The 13147-nt window shown below is 36.4% G+C and overlaps 1 protein-coding gene across 1 annotated transcript; it reads right to left on the bottom strand.

Moving 5' to 3' along the window:
- Nucleotides 1-1251: 1251 nt before the first annotated feature.
- Nucleotides 1252-12088, bottom strand: ABCG31 (pleiotropic drug resistance 3). Its single transcript, XM_022036057.2, has 24 exons — nucleotides 11511-12088; nucleotides 10975-11095; nucleotides 10780-10868; nucleotides 10316-10400; nucleotides 9092-9254; nucleotides 8719-8795; nucleotides 8483-8627; nucleotides 7732-8033; nucleotides 7383-7664; nucleotides 5913-6229; nucleotides 5666-5826; nucleotides 5481-5584; nucleotides 5235-5391; nucleotides 5039-5098; nucleotides 4795-4919; nucleotides 4370-4702; nucleotides 4000-4290; nucleotides 3803-3886; nucleotides 3147-3280; nucleotides 2712-2939; nucleotides 2379-2550; nucleotides 2201-2288; nucleotides 1920-2086; nucleotides 1252-1831 (listed from the first exon to the last, which is right to left on the bottom strand). Exons 1-24 carry the CDS (start codon nucleotides 11849-11851, stop codon nucleotides 1565-1567), a joined length of 4293 nt encoding a protein of 1430 aa, XP_021891749.1. The 5' UTR covers nucleotides 11852-12088; the 3' UTR covers nucleotides 1252-1564.
- Nucleotides 12089-13147: the final 1059 nt, after the last annotated feature.

Raw genomic sequence — 13147 nt, forward strand, 5'->3', positions numbered from 1 at the left:
TTAATCACCCTGGGCAACAGCCTGTAAAAACCCCACCTACACGTTCCTGCCCATACCAACACCGGCAACTGCCCGACCTAAACAGACCATACACACCTAGTTCACCTCTATCTTAACAACCACCAACGTCGTGTATAGGCCACCCCTACACACGAGGAACCATACAACACAACTTCCTCCTACACAACTCTCGGCCAACCCATGCCTATTCAACACCCAACCTGCCACCACAGCCATAGGGCCATACACACTCACACACTCTGTAACACATAAACTCACTCACTCAGTCCTTACCATGCTCGGGCAGTCTCTATCACCCACACACATACCAGGTGCCACACTAAAATGCTCCCATACACCGTCACACTCGGCCAGTAATGGTCACACATGTACACCGACCACGTTACAGCTCTTCCGGAGCCACACACACACACACCACACCACTTACATTCAACAACTCAATACTTACCATCCTCGGTCAGGGTCCGCCACACACATACACACCAGACGCCAACCTGAGTCGTTCACTCACACGGTCACACGCGGCCTATAATGGCCACACACACACCAATCGCGTTACGGCTTTTTCCTCCCTCTGGAACACTCAGTCCGCCTCTTTTATTCGGATCCTAAGACTTGGCCATAGCCTCCACCACTTTTGCCCAACCTATACTCTCACCTGATGGCTTCTACTCGATCCGCACTAAACCTCCTCCCAATAGAGGTTTCTACATCCACACTCATCTTAATCACCTCATCCGCACCGCTCCTCCCTCACTCCCGATCACCTCATTCGACCAATTTCAAAAAAAAATGAGAAAATACAGATATATTTAATCTTGTTTTTCCTACCGAGTCAGAAACCCTAAATTCCCTTACCTCTTGCCTTCATTTTCTCTCCTTTAGCCACAGCTCACTCAACTCCTCCGGTCCCCTAAATTCTCCTTGCAATTTCCCTCTCCCTTGTCGTCTCCTTCACTTCTCCACTGCATCTCCTTCAGCTGTTCTCCTCTCCTCTTCCTCTCTTTTTCTTTTCTTTTTCTCCCCTTTTTTTTTTTTCTATTTTCTCAATCTACTTATACTTACCTTCAGGCTCATCCCAATCATCCTTTTCTTTTCTCCTAATCTAATCTACACTCTTCATTTCTCTATTTCTTCTTTTATTTTATTTTATTTATTTATTTGTTTTTTTATATACGTACATATACATTTATATCTCTCTTTCTAAGTTATTATATTTAGAAAACATAGTTTTCATTACTAGAAAATACTGATGTACTAATTTAAATTTATAGCAACTCTATAGTTTGCAGATTTATACCAAACTCGTACCTACATCATTACTCACATTATAAAAAAAAAAAAAATTCTCAATAGATAGTTTACATGTCAATTGAAGTCGAAGAGGATAAGCTGGCACCAACTCAGATTCTAGGGTAATGTTTTTTATTTTAAATGTGTATAGTTGATGATAAATGTTGGTCTAAATAATGTTCTTCTGCAAGTAGCGAAAGCCAAGTTGAGAAATCTTCTGTTGTTTAAAAAGAGAAGATTAATTCAGGAATTATCTTCTCTGGAAATTGAGGAATCTAACGGAGAGCGCAAATATTCCGAAGAAGGCGATACAGAAGCCGAGGAGTGCTCCTGCTGAGGCTCCAATCATGCCAGGACTGTATCCCAGACTTACCTCCAAATACTCCTTCACGGTTCCTTGAAACCCAGGTTCTATAATCATTGTTTCTATATCACCGAGCTGGGAGGTGATGATTCCCCGTAGAGTCCATGCAACAGGGCAAATATAATAGAACCAAAGCCACCATCCGGGTATATGCTGAAATAATAAACATATGTAAACAATTGAGAAAAGATATTAACTTCTTTTTTTTTTTTAATTTTACTGGAATAGATAAATTGCTTACTGGTTTTGGGAGAAGAAATCCTGAGAGAAGATTCCACAATGAGTAAAAGGCAGAAGAAATGACGGCTGCCAAGTGTTGATTAGGCGTGAGACCAACAGCCATCATTCCGTAAAAGGTGAAGTAGGTGAAGGTCAGGAACATGAAAACAAGGTAGAGGAAAAATTTTCCTGCAATACGTGATACATTTTATGTGAATACCTATAATTTAGCAAATTTGTTTCTAACAACATATATGCAAGCAAGAAAAATAAGCACTTCTCCTCTCAAAATTGAAATCTTACTAGCTGTCCTTTCAAAATTGATCATAAAATATGTGATGATTCCGTACAAAATTGTCTGTGTGGCAATGTAGGGGATCTCCACTAGACCCTATTGATAAAAAAGATAATGATCGTAAATACTTCATCATAAAACTTTAACTGGATAACGCACAAAAAAGGCAAAATTCATAAAACTTACTTGGGCCAATGCATAAGGAATAGGAGAATACATTCCGGCTGCTTTCTCTCTATAAAATACTGTTCTTTCAATTGAAACAATAGGTTGTACAGAAGATGCATTACTCACACCCAGAAATAAACATGAAGAATAAAGAGCTCCCATAACCATAAGCAAGCTTCGAGTAGAGCCCCTACAAGATGTATATGAATAAATGAGTCGACATGATTGATGTTTTAGTTGATAAGAAAAAAAGAATCCCCAAATGACGTGGTTAGCATATAATTAATATTAGGTTTATACACATTCTTGAATATGAGATTCTGAAAAAAGAATAGCATCAAGGAAAGTCACCTTTCTGAACCAATATCCCAAAATACTGAGCCAATTATCAATGCGCTAACAGTAGTAAAACATATTCTCACGACATTGTATTGTGGACTTCTCCAATAAACAAGATTTTGTTTCCAAAGGCAAATCAAAAATTGAGATATCTGATCTTGTGAAAATGTTGTATCGAAATGTAAAGGCTCTGAGCCATCAGATGGAATACTAAGACGCTGAATGGAAGCTTCTACCTCCCTGTAGAAGAGATAAGCAAACATTGTTTTATGGGTATTTTGAAAAAATGCAATGAACCATTTGTTGGTGCGAGAATGTCTATGTGAGAGTAACAGAATAATTAAAAAAAAAAAAAAAAGAAAAGCAAGTATTGGCCAGAGACTGTGCAAGTGAAAGTGAGTGAAAATAAGAAGGAAACAGATATATTCAGGCATCCATTAAATTTACCTGTATTGCTCTGATTGCTGGTATATCTCTGCAAAGTCTACCCCAAGTTTTTCTTCAACAGCTGGCGTAGTTACTTCAAGCATCCATGTCGCTGGATTGTAACCATCAGGAATGGGTGAAACTCCATTGATCCCCTGCAGAAGGAAAAGAAACATGAAAAGAACAGGAGATTTAGGTAAGCTCATCAGCATGATGATTTAGATGCTAAAGATAGAACAATCTTTGAAATCCTATCAGCTCTCAAGATTAAAATCCAATTGAATTAGACAAAGAGCTTTTTCTGTAGGATATATTGGATTTTTTCAAAAAAAGAATATCTAATTAGGAAATCTAAGCTTAAGGAAGCTTATTTTAGCCACACAGTTCAAACATTACATGTTCGGAAAGAGATTTATAATCAAACCTCAATAAACTAACAAGGAGATCCTAAACTTAGCTCTACGCCTTACCAAACTTTGACAAGAGGAAAAAGAAACACTTGGTTGGTTATCTTACAATTGAATCCAACCACGTTGACAATAATTTGAAGGAATGTAAGGTGAATTCAGGCCAGTTATTAAGGCAAAAAACTCCTGTTAGCAACTATTGCCAAGGAGCATGATTCCAGTTTCCACCTAAGTACAACTCAAATGATAGAATAGGTAAAAAGAAGTCACCTGGAAATAATTTATCATAATCTGTGAATTCACACCAAGCTTCCCTCCATATATAACTCGTCCTCCTCGCTTCATAAGAAGTAGCTGTGCATATCAACATCATATCAGCAGATTACTCACTTGTAAAATAGTCTATGCATGTTGAATAGACTATTAAAAACAATTTCCAATAAAACTCAAAGCTATATTTGAGTAACCTCATCAAACGCTTCAAATATGTCAATACTCGGTTGATGAATAGTGCAAACCACGGTTCTCCCAGTATCAACAGTGTTACGAACAGTCCGCATCACAATGGCTGCTGCTCTTGCATCAAGTCCAGATGTAGGCTCATCCATAAAAATAATAGCAGGATTTGCAACAAGCTCCACAGCAATCGTTAAACGTTTTCTCTGCTCTGTTGACAAGCCACTGCTGCCTGGCAAACCAACCAGAGCATGTCTTAGAGTGTCAAGCTCTACCAGTTTCATCACTTCTTCAACAAAGTCCTGTAGAACATTAAACAATTTAGTGTTTCGAAAACAAATAAGAAAGACATATGAGCACCCAAAGTGTGTGATAGCTTACTCGTTTTTGCTCTTTGCTAATTTCTTTTGGAAGGCGGAGAGAGGAAGAAAACCAAAGAGACTCCTCAACGGTCACCTGCGGAGAGTGTATATCATTTTGTTCTACATATCCTGAAATTCTGGCAAACGTGCGTTGTTCTTTCGGATAACCTGATATTGAAATATCCCCCTCTATGTATCCACCTGTTTTGCGGCCGGCAAGCACATCCATTAATGTTGTCTTCCCTGCTCCACTTGATCCCACTAATGCAGTCAGAACACCTGGTGAGAATACCCCACTGACATTCGAGAGAAGTTGCAACTTCGTCTCCGTTATACCTTGTGAACGCATGTGCTGAGAATTTCACGAAGCATGCATGTTTCACATTAGCTGATATTTTTTAAAAGAAAATGTCAAATAGAAGTAAAATCACCAGGCAGACAAACCTTTGGCATATCGACAAAGTAATTAACATTATGGAAAGTCATTGCCAATGGTTGAAATGGAAGAATCATTCCCTTTTTCCTAACACCTTTCTGAGCACAGGTCTGACATAATTCCTGTGTGCCCACTGCATAAATTTGTGATAGCACACAATAGTAATCAGAAACCATTTTGAGGAGAATGGAAGCTCCAAATATATATTATTGAAATAAAAAGTGTATAATCAAATATAATAGTTTGACTGACCAGTCTCCCCATTTTCTTCCACGGTATCAACTGGAACAACTGATTTTGCTTTCCTAAGGGCTACATAAGCATATATAAGAGGCATATCACGTTATAAACTGACGTGTAGTGCAAAAAAAAATATTAGAGAGAGTTTGCTAGATGCTCCATTCAGTAAAAGGAATTTGCAATAACAAATATAATTTAGTAAACTCACGGTTAAGGTAAGCCAGGGCCAAGGTCACAATGTTGTTAAAAAGTATTGCATAAACAAACATTACACCAACGCCAATCCAATACCAATTGTCACTGGTGGGCAAGCTAAATAAATGGAGAACATTGTTACCAACTGTGTCATTCCCGATCGCAGATCTCTGCCAGAAGATTTGATCATTTGTTGCTAATATAAAAAAGTACAAGAAGCAACAACTTTAAAAAATGGCATATACAACTATGAGCATACCTCCATCCATCTTGTAGCGGTAAATTCATTGACGGAAATTGCACGTTGCGCATAGGATAGTGGAGAGATCCAAAATGCCCAAACCCACCATGGTTTGATACTCGCTGAAGGAAGAACAACACAATTGTCAAGAACATGTAGTAACTCAATTTTGAGAAATTAAATAAATATGAAACCAAAAGTACCTCTTGGAATGATAAATCCACCCAGTAAGAATATGGCTAATAGGGCAGCTGACCCAAATGTATTAGCAACGACCATGTCTCTTGCAACTGCAGCCATCATACGGAAGAGACCCAACGCCATTTGGTGCATTGAAAAAAGTAAGAACATGTAACGAAAAAACCTGAACCGTAAAATCAAGAAATATGAGTACAACCAACTAATAATAAACGAAGGAATTATCCAGAAGAGTAATTGCAGAGGAGATACCTGCCAGCAGCAGGAGCGAAACCAACAGTATAGTACACAACACAAGACCATACAACCGCTTCTATAATGGAGTATGGCACACGCAGAATCCAACTGGCAAGGGACCATGACCAGGCAGGATGAAATAAATTATCTCTTTGCTTGTAGAAAACTGGGAGTCGAGATATCGTAATTGGAAGCTCAGAAAAACCATTGAACATCATATGCACAAGCCCAAAAAACAGGCAAGAGAGATAGCGGCTGCCATTTGCCTCATCTGTGGGGTGAAGTCTTGTTCGTACGAAGGTTGTACATGTTACGAATCCAACAAATGCAACCTTAAACACGTGCAAGAGAATAAGAGAAATGCAAACCGTGAGAAAAACTTCAGATAAACATCTGCATGTACAGAACATTGAAAATTTTAATCATATGAAGTCTGTCAACATTATATGAGCATATTCACATTTTGACTCAGGACAGGTGCTGGCACATCACAGATCAGCAGTTTAAAAACTGCCATTGGAAACATATCGGACGTATATTGATTCGTTGGACTTTAGACTCAGAAGAGAAGAGAAAAATGGTGCGGAGAAAACTGCTCTATTAGTCCGTTAAAACCAGACATATAGTTCACTAGACCAAGCTTCAAAAAACATTGACCTTTAGACTAAACACTAAAAACTTATATACCTATATTTATATTGATAAAAATAAATAAATATACATATACCCTGCTTTCGATTTAGATTGATTTTAATAGGTCAAACTTGAACCTGCCCACCTCATTATAGTTTTTTTTGGGCTGACCCAAGCCCGAGCCACTACGAACCCGTTGCTTATTGAAAAAGAAAAAATGGTTGTAGTTCGGATTTGGACTGGTCAAATTGGGTGAAAAATATTATCCCTAGTTTCACATCACATAATCCTCAAAGAAAGGATTTCTTTGAACAACCAAGTGAAGAGTTATAACTTCTTTGCCATTTTATAATGCTTCATTTGAGTCACGGTTGGATTTACTCTTAAGGAAGAAGGACCCTCTCCATTAATTAAATATAGGTGGAGAAATACCTCCTGAACTGCTTGAAGCCATGTTCAGCAAGTTGTTGGTGTTTCCGTCAACTAATGCAGCAGAAAAACCTCTTTCTCGGTCCCTCAAACTGCTCCTTTTGTTCATTACTACCAGCTTAAACACGAAACACACATGGAACATTTTGTTGTCCATGACAATAGTTACCACTTTAAGCAACCAAACACAAAACAAACTTTCCACAAAAAGCTTGTTCCTAGAGCAAGCTTTAAACAATATATTGACCCTTGGGCTAAACACTGGCTTAAGGAGAAAGTACTACCGTTTCGGTTGACAGCAAAAATTATCAATCCTTTAACATGATCATGTGTATGTTACTAAAATATAGATGAGCCTAAAGTTCGACGCTACTGATGCAATTTGCCACTTGAAAGTTAAAAAACAAATCAAAACCAACATACCTGGCATGTCCTGAAAATATAAAGAAAGCTATGCCTGCGGATCAGAAGTATTTCTCGTTCAAAGCATGCTTTAAAGTTTTCCCAACTTGATACAGCAAATTTTGTTCTGCTCAAAGCTGAAGGATGACCTTTAGATTTATCATATGGAACAGAAACAGTGGACTCCAGTGCCCTTCCAAACTTGGATCTCTTGAATGCACTGGCGATTTCGGAAGCGGGAAGGAATACATAGGGCTTGGAAGGATCAGCCCAGTACTGAGCTTGATCCTTTTTGGAGGTCACCTGCAGTAAAACAAGTTAGGCTGGCACGTGCAGCGTCAAATCACGCAAGAATCCTTACAAGAAGTACCTCTTGAAGAAAATCAGCTACGCCTTTACGCGCGGGAATTCGAAATCCTAATGACTCAAAGAATTCTAAGACTTCGGCTCGAGGACCTTGATACATCACATGACCTTCGGATAATAGCACGATATCATCAAATAGGTCAAATGTTTCTGGGGCAGGTTGAAGAAGAGCCATCAGAACAGTTGCCTCCATTTGATGAACAAAGTTCCTTACACATTTCACTATCTGGAAAGTTGTCGAGCTATCAAGTCCAGTGGAGATTTCATCCATAAAGAGTGTTTTTCTTGGCCCAACGATCATTTCTCCTGAATGTACTCAAATTTAATATTTTATCAGGGAACACGAGCAAATATTTCGGTACATGTTTTCTTATTGGCCCAATTTAATTTTTTCAATAGTCGGAATACAAATTTTTAGATTCATTAGTTCTTCTAATATACCGACACTAGAGTTTTCCTTTCATTCAATACCGACATTAGAGTTTCATCTCATAAGTTTAAATATTTCCGCCAAAATAAACAAGAACGAACGATAAGTACCCAAACCAGAAATTCTAAAGCTTCAATCAACAATTAGACAGGCTATCCCTACTATAACTAAACATTGGTAAACCTCCAAAAATTTACAGAACACTGGATTCGGTAATTTTACTTTCAACTTTATGGGCAAGAAGCATTTAAAAATCAATAATCTGAATTCCTGCATAACACATCGAGACAGAGAAATACAGAGAGAGAGAGAGAGAGAGAGAGACCTGTGGTTACTCTTTTTCTTTGACCACCTGAGACACCCCTGAGCATTTCGTTACCAACCATCGTATCTGAACAAATATCGAGTCCAAGCAATTTTATGACATAATCCGTCGAAATACTGTGCTTTTTGCCACCGATGGATGATGCCTGAATGGTCGGATTTTTTTGTTGGCAAGTCAGTCAGTAACAAAAATAGAACCACAAGGAATTAACAAACGAAGCATGAGCTTGTGACAACCTTCATAAAAGCATCAATTTCAGGACTTGGGCGTATATTTCTTTGCTTCTCAAGACGCGTCAGGTCTTTCATATATCCTATAGAAAAATAGAAGAGTAGATAATGACTTATGATAGACACCGTTAAACCATTAAATCATGAAAACAAACTTTCAATGCAATGCCAAAACTAGTAGCGTTTTCATGCTTTTGAGAGGAAACCCCCATCCATTATTAGAACAAGAGCCAAAAAGGCAGTACATACTGGAAAGAGAAACAACAAGTAGTAAACTTTGAAATAGGTTCCAGTACAGATGAAAATATTTTAATGCAGTAAAACGATGAATACTAATCAAAGAAAGCTTTCGAAGGAATTTACTCATAGGTAGACAAACCTGCGAAGCCTTCACTTGCACCTTGACATCTAGCGGCAAAATCGAATGTTTCTCGTACAGTAAGCTCTGCAATATGATTATCTGTTTGGCTAATGTATGCAGCAGTTCTTTGAACGCGAAAGTTGTCAAGTGTTTCTCCGTTGTAGATAACATTCCCAGTTGTCTGCCAAAAACAAGAGAAATTCTGTTGTTTCTCCAAACTTATGAAAAAACAATTACCATGTCCGGGGAGTTTATGAACTAAACACATAAAAAAATGTATATATATATATATATATTAGATGTATTTCATAGTCTATAAATTTCATTGTACTTAAGAACCTATAACTACAAAAAAAAATTAAATTAGGAACGTATTTAGCTTAACCTATTATTTTGTAGACATGAATTACAAATGCAAATTAAATAACTTGTAAGTTCCATGTATCAACATTTTCTATAAAGTTGTCAAGATGTAACTTCTATTTTAGAGAATTTATATAGTCTAGAAAAGTATTGATACCAAATAAAACAAAAAAAATTTAAAAAAAAGTTAACAATTTTACGTGTTTTATTTTTTCAAGAAACACTTTTTATTATTTATATAGAGTTTATAAAATATATTTTTACCAGACAAATAAATAATTAATACAAACTTATAAATTTTTGAGAATAAAATTATTTTAAGTATTTATTTTTTAAAAACTTAAATAATTATTATGTTGGAGAAGAGTTTATAAACTCAATATTATAAATTCTTACAAAATAAATTAAACAATTATTTTTTATCCAAAACCATTTAAGACTTTAGTACTATTATGTAACGATGATAACATGTTAAATTTGATGAGTAATACTTGTGAAAAAAAACCCAAAATTGTCTAAAATTCAGGTAAAGTCCATTCATATCATCCAAATTTTATATTGATTATGTCTCTATAATGGACCAAACTAATATAAAATTTCTTGAGTTTTACTGAATTAGCATAGAGAATGAGATTTTACTTTGTTTCCAAACTAAAAATAATTAAATTCGTATCCCAAAGTAAGGAAAATGTAATAACAATGATGCTACAAATACCACACATCAGGCAACAAATTAGTTACTTTCGAATGGGAAACAAAAAGAAAATTATGGAAGCATGTAAAAGTTAGGCTAAAAAGATACTTTTAAGAGATGCATGAGAAAGCTAATTACAAGATTGCACCAATTAGTTAACATTTGTAACTGCATCAATTACTTACCTTCAAGTTCTTGTCAAGTTTCCCCGAGAGGGCTAAAAGCAAGGTAGATTTGCCAGAGCCTGGAGGTCCTAAAAGTAAAGTCATCCTATATATAATCCCAAAAAGTGCAATTGTTAGTTTCAACCAACAATGATTTGATCAGTTTCTCATGATTAATATGTTCTACTAATTACTGTCACCGGAATAAAGCACAAAGAAAAATGCAGGTATGTAGTTAGAATGTGATATCCAAGCTCCATTACTTCATCTTTTTGGAAAATTTAAAAAGAGAAGGAAGAAGAAACTTGTCGGACATGATCTAACCCATAATAATTAATTTTGCTTATAATAATAGATTGCTTGATAATCCATCATTTCTTGTTTCAGCAAATGCAAGCAAATTAGTTAAGCAAATATTTCATTGAAAAATATCTAGTACATGCGCAAGAAATTCCTCTTCTTATAAATGCTAACGCTAGTTTTACCTTCCCGGTTTGATCACACCACTGATCTCATTCAAAATGGTTAACTTATATCTCTTAGGTTGAAATACTCTTAATTTAGTCAGTAGTTTCTGCAGTCAAAACCAGACAAAATTAGGACGAGCCTGAGAAAAACAAAGAAAGAAAAAGCAAAAAAAAAAAAAAGTTTACAGAGAGGATACGAGAAGGATATTCTACCTCAAAGAAGTCACGAGAAACGTTAATTAATGTCGGCAAAGCTCTCGTGCCAGTTTGAACGTCGGCTTCGATTCTCAAGTTCTCAAATCTCACTTCGATTTTTGGCACCTCCAATCCGACCCTGAAAAACTTACAATAGTCAAAATTTATGAGGGTATGAAGATTTTACCAAGAACCTAGAATCTGGAAAAGGTCGGAAGCTTTTAGCACTTTTGACGTTCCATCTAGTACTTAAAACTAATTTTCCAACAACAGAGGAACAAACTCGTATAACATAAATTTAATAAGAAGGAATAACCGGTGGGAAGAAGGGAGAATGCTTTTTTCATAATGCTGGGAAGTTAATACGTATATTCTGTGTATTAATAAACTTCTGTAATCGTCAAAATTTTTAATTAAAAAATCATCGGAATCTTCACACAATTATGACGACAACAATCCCCTTCTCTCGTTCTCACAAATACGGAGAGATTCAGATTACTCTAGGTGCATATTGATGGTCATGCTCAAAGAAACAACGAGAGGTGTTGAATTACCTATCGAGACGCTCTTTGATTGCAGAGAGGAGACGGTAATTATCCTGCTCATTGGTAGCGAAAGCTTTCTTCAGGACGAGCTCCCTGCTTCTGCGTGAGAGTTTCGTAACGTCGATGGTCTCGGTCATGGCAGTAGTCCCTTGTGGATCGCGCTCAGACCCTGACCTCCTCAAGAGAGCGAAATTACCTCGCTTATTCGACGGAATCCTAGAAATCGCGGCCCATTTTAGCTCCTCCTCATCCTCCTCCACCGTCTCTGCGTTCGATGGCCTCCCGAATGATTCCGACTGGGCGTCTATCTCGAACTCAAAGTATTCACTCCCGTTCGACGCTGCAGCCATTTTGGCCTACTCTTCCTCGCCCTGTATTCCAGTAGTCTCGTCCGATGAAAGACGAGAATTCTCAATCTACAGAAACAACACACAATATCAATCAGCTTAAAGCCATCTGTTTGGCGCTTCTCTTTTGTAGCGAAACAGAGAGAGTGTTTGTTTCCTTGACAGACTTTATTTAGAGTTATGGTTTCTTTTACGGAATTCAATTGGAAGAAGGGAAACTGAGGAAGACGAAACCAAGAGAGAGAAGAGCGATCGGTTTATATAGTCAGTTAGCGAAAGTCCCGGGAATATTTGAACTCTTACTTTAATACCGTAATTGCCCTTACGTTAACCGAGGGAGCCGCGTGCGTTATCAGGGGTACAATGGAGAATCAACAGTCCAAATTTCTTGCTAAGCCAGCACGCAGTTTGGGAGGCCGTTTTGTTCGCTGAGATTTTCACTGGGAGAGGAAGCGTTGTAGTTCTTGACTCCTTTGCAACTTACACGTCCTAGTTTTTTTTTTTTTTTTTTTTTTTGTTTCTAGAAGAAACAGATTTCACTTCGGCCCCATTAAAAAAGTTTAAAATGAAAATCAAATTATAATATAAAGAGACAAACCCCAGATACTGAGATCAAATGCACGACTGTAATTGCAATCGGAATACGTCACTTGATGTGTGTGTGTGTGTATATATTAATCTATGAGTCATATAATAATTTGGAAAAAAAATAATAATAATTACGAATGGATATTGATATATATCATATTTGATATTTATAAAGAATAAAAGCCCAAAATAATTAATTAAAAAAAAAAAATCTGTAGTTCACTAAATCTCTGTTAATGAGGTACTTTTCTGTATTGATTTAATTCATTTATCATTTCTGATTTCGTTTTTTGAAAATATTTTTTTTACAACAATTAAAATTAATGTATGTACGTATGTATATAATCAGGAGTATGTCTTTATATATATATATATATATGTTTTTGGCAAATCGAAATTAAATTTCTTCCGAATCCAGTCAAAAATCAGATCGCTGATACCCAGACAAATTTAACAAATTTATAAGAAGGAATTTTTTGCAATCTGTCTTTGGAATTGAAATTATAATTTCACAATAACCAGTTTTAAGTAGATGCTAATTGAAGAAAAGTAACGAATCACACACGTCGATATTAAATTGAAACGAATTAATTGCCAATTTCCATTTTATTGTAAATTGAAATATCACCACATGTATTATATAATAACTCCTGCAATTAATATTTTTATCTGCCCATCTCATGGAGTAAATTAGGAAAATAGAAGGAAATG

This window comes from Carica papaya, chromosome 2 (assembly GCF_054855325.1).
Source record: "Carica papaya isolate Zhongbai chromosome 2, ASM5485532v1, whole genome shotgun sequence".
NCBI lineage: Eukaryota > Viridiplantae > Streptophyta > Magnoliopsida > Brassicales > Caricaceae > Carica > Carica papaya.

Excerpts from the sequence above, each read along its gene's own strand:
- ABCG31 (XM_022036057.2), bottom strand. The coding sequence starts at position 11,851 with ATGGCTGCAGCGTCGAACGGGAGTGAATACTTTGAGTTCGAGATAGAC. Across the intron at positions 8,034-8,482 it reads AAGAAAAAGAGTAACCACAG|GAGAAATGATCGTTGGGCCA; the intron begins GTCTCTCTCTCT and ends GAGTACATTCAG. Across the intron at positions 3,887-3,999 it reads TATTTGAAGCGTTTGATGAG|CTACTTCTTATGAAGCGAGG; the intron begins GTTACTCAAATA and ends TGATATGCACAG.